This window comes from Styela clava, chromosome 13 (assembly GCF_964204865.1).
Source record: "Styela clava chromosome 13, kaStyClav1.hap1.2, whole genome shotgun sequence".
In the NCBI taxonomy this organism is placed as follows: domain Eukaryota; kingdom Metazoa; phylum Chordata; class Ascidiacea; order Stolidobranchia; family Styelidae; genus Styela; species Styela clava.
In genome coordinates, this window is record NC_135262.1 from 18,724,006 (window position 1) to 18,737,010 (window position 13,005).

Below are 13,005 nucleotides of genomic sequence, written 5' to 3' on the forward strand. Positions count from 1 at the left end.
ACCAGATACAGAATTTGACGAGACAGCCGTAGTCGATATCACGCTGTAACGTGGTGATTTACGGTATGACTAATAAAAATTGTTCACATAAACATTGACAATCTTAAGCAAAGCTTGATGTAATATTCTTCTCAAAGTAGTTCGTGTTATTGTAAAACTATATTAATGTCTTATAATATAAACAATGTAAGAATTAACTTGAAGATTTCTACGTGATAATTGATATTAATCGAGATTGATATTTTGGTGTTGACGTTACGAAAGAATTATCACTGAAAGCATGTAACATGTCATGTCTGTAGGATAAATCACATTTCATAAACAAAGACTTTTTGTTATGACTAACAATACTAATTATACATGTGAACCTAATGTAAAAGCAACTTGGCGCAGAAAAGTTTATATGCAAAGTTTAGTGACAGAATCTGATAAGAATCAACAATATAAAGGATTATAATAATTGCAGTGGTGCTCTGGAAAGCGGCTCATAATGCTTTTACTATATGCAATACAATATACTCTTTTAAGCAAAAAAATCATTTTGAGTTTGCAAACTTTATTTCGACCAGCAACAATGTCCTTTTATTACAGACCCAGGATTGAGTAATTTCCATAAATGTTCTAAAATAGCTAGACAACTTAATAGTGGTGTATAATATATATTGGTGTATAAGCATTATAAATGCAATCATACTTTAACAATTAAATGCTAGATATGGTATAACTCATTATGAAAATGTAACGGGGATCAGATAATTTGATATATAATTCAATAAGTTTCATTGCAATTGAGCTGTTCCAATCCGTTTTATTTCGATCAAATGATTTTCTCACAATCTATTCCAATCATCAGAAAAAGTGAGCGCTGGGATTTTCGTATTCCTCGCAGCCGGTTTGATCATTGTCGATAAACATATGGGTGTAAATGTTATGATGTGTTATTGAAGATTTCAGTCGTCGTTTCTTAGTTACGCTCATTTTTCTTTTCCGGGACATCACCCAAGCAAATTCCGTGTTGAACACTTGATAAAAATTAGGACAGGTTAAGTTCGGGCCTTCTGCCATTACATCAAAGACATGAAAGCCAGCTTAACATTACTATATAGACATACTCCGTAAAATTTTAAATAGATTATTCTTTATAAAACACCTAAAATTGAGCGAACGTAGAAACTAGCATTTTATATAAGTTAGTGCGCCACAATATTAATAGATTTTGTGTAGCGCAATTAACTCTATTATCATTTACAATTGCAAACTTCAAATTCTATATAGTCATCAACAAAACTTACTTCTTCGCAATCCTGGATGAAAATACGGATAACAAGAATAAATGATTGCGTAAGAATTATAATCGGTATCCAAAATCCAGAAGGGCGTTTCCCATGGATTGTCTGTAAAATACGAGCAAATGTAACTTGCCATTCAGCTTTCATTCAATATATAAATGGTGCAACAAGTTTGCTCATTCGACAACCTTATTTTTGTGTTTTATATACAGAGATTCCGATGTTTGTAGCTAAATTATGCTACAAATGATGATTGGAATGATGCGATGATTGGTATTCATGATGGATATAAAAAATGTTTTTTTAAATTATGAGTATCATATTGCATAAACGCTTCAGAGTTATACCTCTTTCGCTAACAAAACGTGATCTTGTCGACAGGGATTTGTCACATAATAACATACTTTATAATGTTCTGTCATAGGTCTTGGCGGATTTAAACCCGTATTCCCACAAAAAGAAAATAAATATCAGATCTCATAGGACTCACAGCAACTTTAAAAATAACTGAAAGTAAAGGACTTTTAGCTACAACAAAAATCTTTAATAACTGAAAAATTTCAAAGTTATCGGTCCAGTAGTAAAACAGAAAAGCGAAATAATCATAACAACAAGGAAAATAAAAAGAATTCTAACAACAACAACAATATAATATTACGGTCTATAGGTCCATTTCGTCTCCCATAATTACAAAATTGGATATTACTTACAAGGTTTCGTAAATTTCAAAGTAAGTTTTGCTGGCGGGTCTTTTTCCTTCACGTGGCCGACGCTGTGGGCGTAGTTGATAGATCCATTATTGCTGTTAAAAAATGCGGTTGTTGAAAATGTTTATTTGAGATGTGTAGATGATTTTTAAATTACAATTTGATTTAAAGATATTTCTTGACAACTCGAAATCTTAGTTAATTCAATGCAATTCAAGATAAGAAACAGTTTTAATTGTTACTGAAGATATCTTAATCTTTAACATTTACTGAAAATCCACTTGACATGACTGCCTATATTGAAGTTCAAGTTCAAGCGCCATTAAGATGAAATGAACTCTATTTCAATATCAGGAATTTATAATTTTATATTATTAATTGGTCACATATTACAAAATACTTTACGAAATTCAGTAGTAAACAGACATCAAAGTATCGGTAATCATCAAAACGCTTCTAGAACTAAATAGAAAATATAATATAATCCTCATAAAAATTGAAATAGGCGAAATTTAGTCATCGTACATTACGACGTATTTATGTTCAAGTCGATATAATTATTAAACATCCAGAAACCAGTTCTATGATAAAACCATCTTTGATTAGTAAAATATTATACAGTAAATCCAAAACGGATAAAGTAGCCATCATATTAAACAAACATATTTAATGTCAAACATCTACTATATTTAATCACATGTATTCCGAATATCAAAATATAATTTACTCACTATATTTGTTCCCATCGCATCTTAACCGTCCCATCTTCATTGGAGACATTATACGAAACTTGAATACATTTTCCGATTTCCCACTGACTAGGAAATCTGCTGATTTCATACCATTGGCCATCCATCTATTCAATGTAATAACATAGTGGACAATTTACGGTATTGTATAAGAAGCAAATTTAATAAGGTCCCATTTCATATGCGCAGCATGGTTCTATATAACTCAATTACAAGATATTTTATTTTAATGTTTTAATATTTCAGAATAAACGCGAACAGACATTCAATTTATAATTTATTTCCTAATCGAATGAAAAAATTGTCTTACCTGTTTTAGCTTGAACCTTTTCATGACTGAAGGAGTTGGACAATCACTAGTTCGTAGAAATAGAGTAGGCTGACAAATACAACTTGATACGACAATAATTAAAACAAAGAAACAGTAAAGCACTGTCATATTATCTTCCTAACTAGGAAATTCGGTGTTTCTGCAAACATTAAAGCCCAATGTAATGTCACTTTTATTTTTGCACTATACAAGGCGGGATTGCTAAGTTTACATTAGTCTCGTGTGACTTTTTTCTGGCTGTTTAATAAAAACGTGTAACTTTTTCTTGACATTCGTCCTTGTTATTGAATTCTTATTCAATTTATCTAGGTCGAAATCTGATCCACTGTCTAGTCGGATTATGATGGTATTATTTGATAACGTCGACGTATGCTTGTTGATAACTTCGTTGTTTTATTACATTAAACGCCGTTATTCTCGTTTGATCATTTTCGGATAAAAAATAACTGAACATTCTGCGTGAATCTATTTGAATATTACTTTGTATACATTATCGAATAATAGATTTGCGTAGGCTGATACACCCATCGGTGAAACACGTTCACATGCAACAAAGTGTCAAGATGTTTATCTGTTTTCAAGCTGTAATGGTACACAGGAATGTTTATTTATATTTGATTCTTTGGCCTTTTATCAAGTTCAAACAAAAATGCAATTTAGGCAACTTTTCTAGTTTTATAAGAGATATGATATAAACATTTTTTATGTCAGCTATCAACAAAATGAAAAACTAAAAATTATCAAGGCTTAACCAAAACCTGAAATCGCCAAAGGTTTTAAATGTAGATCGGTAAGTCATTCTGGATACACTGAATGGAACCAAGTAGTGACGTAGCTATCAAGTGTGGTGTTTGTAGGGTTGGCGCTAGGTAAATCACTCTTAAATGTTCCGCCCCTATTCGAAACGATGGACACCATTAATATCTTATTGTAGCACAAATCAATGGTAGATATTAGATAACAAGCCATTGTCGTCGTATCACGCTCAAACAGCTAATATCGCCAATACAAGTGATAGACCACGCGATTACCTGGTTGCGACTCGAGCTGTGGCACGACAATATACGAACATTTGGTAACGTAATATTGACTCATATATGTACATTACCTCTGACGAAATTACAGTGAGAGTTGCTCCTACAAAGACGTAAAATAGTTCAGAAAAAATAGAACATATGCCTGGAGATGTTTTTTTTTTGGTGATTAGTAATGATCCCCTCAATACATGTAATGGCAATTAATGTGAGAATAGCTGTTTTTAGAACCCTGAAGTGAGTCGTGCGACGGCTAAAATTGCCAGATTCTCTTTACAGATAAAATTTCAATTTTCCTCAAGCTGAGTTGTGTGTAATTTGAAACGTCAAAACGTGCGTTAAATTTTTTTTACACTGTTCCAGTTTACCGCCATTTCTTATAAAATCTTGTCTAAACCAACGGAAATATTGGACTATGATCAGAAATCTAATAGAAAACTTTGTCCTCTCTTGGGTCATGAAATGTCAGTGATGCCGGGCAAAATTTGTTGAATAATTGCGAACCCGCCATTCCCCTCTCATTAATGGCCGTGAAACTACACATCAAAATAATCACATCACATAAAAACAATTCAGATAACACGGGCGATTGCACGAAGCATTGGTGATAATATCTCAGCTTAAAAGCTTTCCTTCGTTTATTGGACACGGAGTGGGCCGTAGTTATCGTGTAGGGATAGCCGCCCGATACTGCTACTAGGAAGTTACAGCATACGATTTTCCCAAAATTGATAAATAAAAAAAAATTGTTTCGCCTTCAATGTCTGCATATTTGAGAATAGCTCTCTTGTTTTCAAACATAATCAAGTCGCTTGTTTTGAAATTGCTTCTGATCGATGCGAATTGATGTTCATCCAAACGCTTCAAAATTCTGGAAGTTACATTTCTATTTCAGCCAATCCCGTCCCTCGCCATTGGTCTCGCACTTCGCGAACAAAAGTGAAATTGAAGTAAATGAATAAATAAGTTGTGAACAAAAGTGAAATTGAAGTGAATGAATAAATAAGTTGTGTTCATGCGTTTATGTTACGATTCCTAAAAAATTGTCGCAAGTTGGATAAACAAGTTGATTTATTCAGAAGGTTAGAAAAAAAATAAGTTATACCTTAACCCGTACCTTTTCCCGCTTTTTGAAAAATAATTGTTATAATAGTAGGTAAAACAATAGTCTTTTCAGAGAATGCTTTTCTATTGCGCAGAGTAATCAATCCATGACTGATGTCAGAATGTAAAATATTTTACTAGATTAATTTAATTGTGTTTGGAAAGCCGCGGTTTTGTCGACTTACCATTACTGTTTCGTTGCTTAATTGCTGTCTGCTCAAAATAGAAACTCGTATATATACAACTGATCTTCGTTTATTGAGAACAGCGGCACAATTTGAACAATACAACTCAAACATCATAAACAAACGTCAACAAGTTAACACAACTATATATCGACTGGTGAGCCAGACGAATAGATGAGATGCATGGCGCCGCAACAATTAAGAGTTGTCGCGCTACTCATCATTGAGTAATCACATACGTCACATCTTCCCGTCAAATAAGAAATAGCATATTAATTAATACAAATAGCATTAATAAATAAGCAATTAAATAAAACATTATCAATCAATACCCAATCTATCAGGTTTTTTAACAGTGCGTGTAGATCTGCGAAGTGAGGGGTTAATCTACGTTCTATTTGATCAGATACACTATAGGATTAACTGAAACACTGCTATCGGGACGAATATTATCATTAATAATTGGGTCATGGTGTGTTTTCATATCACCAATTCCCTATTGTTATAGAAAGATTTGTATGGTTCATAAATATCACAATCGTAATCATAATACTTTGTGGAGGGTTGAACTCATCAAGTTCACTTGTATGCCTCAAATGCCTTCGATAAAGACCAATCACCATCTTCAGTTGATCTGATATCAACTTGTCGTTCAATTCTTTCTTTGCGCCATCTTTCCCCACGGCCCGGCTTCATTCTGACCAACTGACCAGGGTACAATTTCATCAGCTCCCTCGTTCCTCTGTTGTAATAGATTTTGATGTTGGAAGCAGAGTTCTTGCGCATTTTCCAAATAACCTTTGTGCTGGTGAACCTGGTATTCCTTCACTCTGCGTATTACGCAAATCGAGCAATGCAAGAAATACATCACTCTTACTCTCAAATAGCGCTTATCATTAAACTCTTCATTTGTTTAACGGCGGACTCTGCTTTGTCGTTGCTTTGGCTATATGTAGGAGAGCTTGTAACATGCCGATATTCATGATCTTCAGCAAATTTTCTAAATTCATCGCTACTATATTGAGGAGCGTTGTTAGAAATCAATTTGCTAAGCCGTGTTTAGCCATGTGTTGTTTCAGTGCTTTGATAACTTCTGCAGATGTAGTCGCATGAAGTCAACTTCGCAAAAATTGGAGTAAAAATCAACCGTTACAAGATAGTTTCTGCCCTGCAGTTCAAATAAATCGGACGCAATAATTTGTCATGGTCGGGAAGGAATCTCATGGTGAATTATCGGCTCTCTTTGTTGATTGGGTTGAAACACTCGGACAAGTAGTGCACGACGAGAAATAATCATGTAGGTCAATGGCCATTTTTGGCCAGAACAGAACCTTTCTTGCTCTACGAATGCAAGCCTGTATCCCTATGTGACTTGCGTGTATGCGCTGCAGAACATATTGTTCGGCAGATTCTGGTACCACAATGCGACATTTTTTCAAAATTAGCCCATTTTGAACAGTGAGATCTTCTCTAAAAATGAAATATTCTCGCATGGACCGTGGAGGCTGTTTCTTGGTAATCGGCCATTCATCTTCAATGATGGCTCTGAGAGTTTGCATTGTCGGATCTTTCTCTGTAGATTTTTTGCAAAACATGCATTGTTTTGTCCAACACTGGAATATCTTTCAACATATCAATTTCATTAGCCAGTGACAGATAAAATATATCACCTTTGCCAATCGTGTTGGTACTTTTGTCGATATATGCTCGGCTCAAAGTATCGGCAATGAACATATTTGCACTTTTTTTGTAATTTACCACTAAGTCATATTTTGTAATTGAAGAAGCATTCCTTGTAGACGTTTTGGTGCATCTACTAATGGCTTTTTAGTGATAGTTTTGTGATCAGAGTCAACTCGTACAGCCCTTCCATGCACATAGTAAATTTTTCCATGCCAAACAAAATTGCCAAAAGTTCTTTTTCTATTTGAGCATAATTGCACTCAGTAGATGTCAGAGCACGTGAAGAATAAGCAACAGGGTGGTCATTTTCAATCAAGTAAGCTCCCAAGCCATTCGAGAAAGCATCACATTGCAGGACAATAAGACTTTCTCATAATATTGCAAAATAGGCGATTTCATCGAAAGCATCACATTGCAGGACAATAAGACTTTCTCATCATAATATTGCAAAATAGGCGATTTCACCAGTCTCTTTCATTGTATTGAAACATGTACCGTGTACTTTGCCCCATTTGAACTCATTATCTTTTCCAAGAAGTTTTCTAATAGGTGCACTAATTTGAGATAATTTCGCAGCAAATCGCTGTAGAAAATTTGTAGTAGCCAAAATTCTTTGCACCCCTTGTTTTTCAGTCGGGTGAGGCATATCTCTGAAACCTTCCAATTTTGCCAAGTCTGATTTTAACCAGTCTTTGCTGATAACGTGACCCAAGTGAGCACCTTCTGTTTTCACATATATATTGTAATTTATCTTTATTCAATTTAATACCCTTCTCTCACATCTTTGTGAAAGATCATAAAATATTTTCTTGTTATCGAGCGTTGCCTCTTCTATAGTATCACCCACACCATATATCAAGATATCATCGGTAACTGGCATAACCCCACTTAAACCACTAAGAGCAAAATTCAGACTGCGCAACATTCTTCAGGGGACGGCTTACTTCCGAATGCCATTCTTTGCCACCTATACCGCCCCCATGGAGTACCAAATGTTGTTAGATAACTACATTTAACATCGAGTTCAATATGCCAAAACCCATTTTTAACATCGGCAGTGGTGAATACTTTTGCCTTGTGCAAGTGAGGCAATACAGCATCAATAGTAGGCATTGGATGATTGTTTCGTTTAAGTGCCTTATCCAAAGGCTTTGGGTCAAGACATAAACGAATATTTTCAGATGTCTTTGATACTACAATTAAATTTGAAATAAATTGCGTATGACAATCATACAGGGGATATAATACCCTCATTTACTAATCTGACCAGTTCATTCATAACCTTGCTTTGAATTGATAATGGTACTTTTCGCACTGGCATTTAAACTGGAGTACCAGTATTATCAATTCTCAGTTTTAATTTTTTTTCAAGTTTGCCCGTGCCAGTACATCAGCAAACTCGGCAAAAATTTGGCTGAGCGACACCTTGGAAATTTTTTCAAAATTACATGAAATGGAAATGGCATAAAAGATATATTGACAGTAACTAAATTCAGTTCCTGAATTGCCCCAAATCCCAGTAAGGGTACTGAAGGTTTTTTTATAACCATAAAATCTAAAAAATTAACGTCTTGTTGTACAGTGATAAATTAGCGGATGTATGTACTAGTTTGATTATATTATAGTCGTTTCTGCATTTAATATGATGATTTTCCGGAATAACATTAACGATAAATTGGTACTGCTATTGGTATAATTATTTTCACACATAACAATGTCCTTTTTAGAATAAATATCAACACATTCAGCATTTGGGCACTCGGTCCCATGGTTATATTTAGTTCTCAGTCGCCATTTTACACGGCAAAGTGATTTGTCATATTGCATCTGTTGCAAGCTTTACCCTATGCTGGGCAATAATTTCTACCATAAATGTGCTTTCTACCACAAAATTTACACTCACGAATATTGAGTTTACTCTTATTAGCACTTTCAGTCCCAAGTCTCAATCGGGTCTTCTTTGTTTGATTGCCTTCAGTTGCGTTGACATTCTCCATCGATGACTTCATTGTTTCCAGGCGACTCATTGTAGTAAACTCATGAGCTTGACAGCGATCAATACACTTTGCAAGAGTTAAATCTCGTAACGATTTTCGTTTCGGGTCATTATCAGGTACTCCATCAATTCTTCGGTCTCGTATCAGACTATCTTCCAGCGCTCCAAATTTACAGGTTTTTGCCAAAGATCTCAGACTTGACATAAATGTGTCAAAATGTTCACCAGGCAATTGCCCTCTTTGAAAAAAACATATCTTTCGTAGCTTTCATTTATTTAGCCAATACAGACCAGTTCAAGCTTTTCTAGACCTTTGTTGATATCTTTCTTGTCTTTTTCAGAATCAAATTTAAATTCATCATATATATATATTTATTTCAACTGCATCAGCGCCAATTATAGTCAATAAATTTGCAGTACGCAGAATGTTGGGTTCTTCATCTAACTTGCAGGCAATTTCATAGTAGTCTCATGACCTTTTAAATATCTTCCAATTTTGAAGTAAACTGCCACTTTTCACATTCAATGGCGCTGGAGTAGGAAGATTCATTTTCTTTCTGAAGTCCGCAGATGAGCAATTTTATGTAGGCGTAATTCTTATCCTCGCTATTCCACAAAGAGTAGAACCACTTCTGACATGTTTCGTTGCTTAAATGCTATCTGCTCAGAATAGAAACTCGAATACAACTGAACTCCGTCTATTGAGAACAGCGGCACAACTTAAACAATACAGCTTCAACAGCGATCATAAACAAACGTATACAAGTTAACACAACTATATATCGACTGGTGAGCCAGACGAATAAATGAGATAGATGCATTGCGACGCAACAATTAAGAGTTGTCGCGCTACTCATCATTTGAGTAATCACATTACGTCGCAATCACTACGGCAAAGATTGCTAATAACACCGCTTAAGCTAGTCCTTGGCCCTATCAGGCCTACTAAAACAAAGGAACACTACATACTGGCGTTCCGGAATAACAAACTTTTCTTGCACTCGTTGCGAGAACTATAATTCAGCCTCCCCGGGGAAAATATACCACGTCCACGGATCGTGTGTCTCATTTGCTCACTCAATTTTAATTTTTCCGTACAGGGTAAATCCAATTTTCGGCGTGTAGATAGTGGCAAAGCTGATCCCCCTGATGGCGAGGTTGTTGTGGAGATTCCGATTACCACGGCTAAAACCTCGGTTCCACTTATAAACATTGGCACAAATATCCTTTTTCTTTGCCTACTGCCTGAGTGTCCTCAGAGAGCTCACCGCTACAGCAAATTGACAGCGCTGTATAGACATTTCCTGAATGTGTACCGGCTTCCGCGAGCAAAACCTTCTCGCTGGATCCGGTGTGCGGCGAGTGTGTGTGTGTGTGATAGGGGTCGTATGGTGCTTACAGCTCAATCAAAGCTTTTTGCACCAGGTCGTGATAGGCTATTTATTTATCTAGGGGAAATTATTTAAAATAATTTCTTTGTTGCTATTAAATGGGTCTACCAGTAGATTCGACAAATTTTAGCACATGAAATAAAATTTTACAATCTGTTAGTAAATATTGAAGCCGAAATGGTACATCATATTCGGCACATCATTTTAGTAAATTGGATCGTTGATTGTTGAAACGTCTGCAGAACAGAATTAAATGAGCAACGGTTTCTTTCACGTGACAAAAAGAGCATAGTCCGTCTTGATGACATCCCAGTTTTTGTAAATGGCTATTTAATCGACAATGTCCCGTCTGTAAACGAAAGAGCATTATTTCGTACTTCCGTTGTAAGTTTGAATATTGAATTATGGGTAGTTCTGGGTGAAACATCTTAAAATGGTTTGTATCTTCACTTTGTATATATTCGGTATCCCATTTGCGATGACAAACATCAGACAACAAAGATTTAGCTTCATTTTCTTCAATGTCCATACAAGCAGCAGAGTTTGGAGAAATGGTAGCTTGCTTTGCTAGTAAATCAACACGTTCGTTTCCCGGAATGTCCTTATGCCCGGGGATCCATAAAAAGGTGACTCGTTTCCCCATAGCGATAGTTTGGAAATATGAAGATTTGATGTCAACGACGAATTCATTAGAGGAATCCGTGCAGGCTTCAATAGATTGTAATGCACTTTGGCAATCTGATAAGATAACGGTTTCGTATGCATTGCACTGATCGTTGACCCATTTCAGCGATTGCAGGATTGCATTTAGTTCCGCATTATATGAAGAGCTCAGTGTGCGGCGAGTGTTCTATGTGGAAACGCAGGAATAAAAAAACTCATTTTTGTAATAGCCCTTCGGGTTGCTTGCCGCCCGGGGCGCTCTCGAGCAATCGAGTCCCGGACCCCTCTCCGATTGTCGCCTGTTCCAATCTTAGGGTTGTTGTCGGTCGAATCGGGCCCTTCAGCTCGATCATCGAGTTCTCCTGATTTTCTCTTCCCGGAACAATCTGCTTCCAACATTTTTTTATCTTTTGCCGCAATCTTATCTTTTCCGAGCTCCCATCCTATTTCTCCTGCTTCCTCATCTTTACCTATTTCCCTAATTTACATTTCTCACATTCTAAAAATACCATCCCACCTTTATTCTGTCCAAATTCAAAAACTTATTCACTTATATCTGTCACTTTCTATTCTTCTTCTTCCTCCTTCCTCTTTATCTTCGCCCCGACGAAACCCATTGAAGCTGGCGACACCAAAACCTCTTCCCCGCAAAATAAAACCTCTTACCTTTTCTATGACCGTAAAGACTCCTTCCCTCGGCCAAATCCGATCTCCAATAAAAAGATTTCCGTCTAAACCCGCCTCCAGGCCCATGCGCCGTTATGTTAATAGGGACTCCAAAAAGCAGTCGTTGTTGACATGGCTTCGTATGGCATGGGACGAAGCTGCTCTCCGACCGAACCTGATCTACATTCATTCACTGTAGTTACTTCAAAGCCCTAAACGAGTAATTGAAGTCCGCGAGTCGGCTAAAAATTCCGATCCTGTTGGCCTGGATATTAACAGACTAGGTCATTAAAGATCTGATGTTGTCGTATCTATGGTCTCGGATCCGACCTCGCCTATTCTCGTGGTTGGGTCTGAGCCCATGGTTTCCCATATTCCGAACCCTCTTGTGGTTGAAAAATTATTAATCTAGCCATTCCTACTCCCACGTTAACCATGAAACATCAGAACTCGATTGATATCTGCGCCGGACAATCGCCAGAGTTCATCTTCCCAGGAGAGCGCGGTTCCTTTGGGTATTTTAAACCCGGAGGACCTGCGTCAAACACTTCCCGCTTGGTGTATGAATTTGTCTGAATGTATCACCACACGACCTTGATGGACAGTTTGAACTCTGGTCTATCCGTGCCTCTGTTTTCCAAACTTCCGGGCGGCGGCCCTCAAACCGGTATTCACGTTCAGCCCAGAAACGGGCCAAACCAAATCGATTCAACGGCGAGCGTGGGTATCGGCCGGGGTTCGGTCTTCAGTTGAAGGCGGCTTTCTGGAGAAATCAGAAAAGCACGGTTAGGTCAATCATTGAGAATTTTCTTGTTGGTCTGCGGTGCTGTATTTCATCCTCGATACTAGAGGGGAAATATCACACTGATGTCGGGAACTGGAGTCGCAGACAATTCTGCTCTGTGTACGTCGTTGCGACAACAGCTGGAGACGCAACTCTGAATATGTGAAAAGTTTGCAAATAGTTCAGAATGCAATTCAAACCATCCAAATGCTGTGTTATTGCCTTGGATCATTCGAGAGGCACGATGGTCGTGGACAGTGAGGGTTTCCTTCTCAATGGTAGCGAGGTTGCTGTTCTCAGTCGGGGTGGGATACCAAATCGTCTAAAAGAATGGGTTTCTGAACCAATTTTAATTTAAATGCGAAGGCTCTTTGCTTCAGAGCTGACTCTGTTCCAAAAACTGTTGGTGCTGAAGACGTTCGT

General features: G+C 36.9%; 1 protein-coding gene across 1 annotated transcript; it reads right to left on the reverse strand.

Moving 5' to 3' along the window:
- Positions 1 to 288: 288 nt before the first annotated feature.
- LOC120332608 (apolipoprotein D-like) lies at positions 289 to 3,289 on the reverse strand. Its single transcript, XM_039399886.2, has 5 exons — positions 3,056 to 3,289; positions 2,728 to 2,852; positions 2,000 to 2,091; positions 1,293 to 1,394; positions 289 to 1,022 (listed from the first exon to the last, which is right to left on the reverse strand). Exons 1-5 carry the CDS (start codon positions 3,182 to 3,184, stop codon positions 850 to 852), a joined length of 621 nt encoding a protein of 206 aa, XP_039255820.2. The 5' UTR covers positions 3,185 to 3,289; the 3' UTR covers positions 289 to 849.
- Between the last annotated feature and the right edge of the window lie 9,716 nt (positions 3,290 to 13,005).

Excerpts from the sequence above, each read along its gene's own strand:
- LOC120332608 (XM_039399886.2), bottom strand. The coding sequence starts at position 3,184 with ATGACAGTGCTTTACTGTTTCTTTGTTTTAATTATTGTCGTATCAAGT. Across the intron at positions 1,395-1,999 it reads TTTGAAATTTACGAAACCTT|ACAATCCATGGGAAACGCCC; the intron begins GTAAGTAATATC and ends CGTATTTTACAG. Across the intron at positions 1,023-1,292 it reads TCATCCAGGATTGCGAAGAA|TGTTCAACACGGAATTTGCT; the intron begins GTAAGTTTTGTT and ends ATTTTTATCAAG.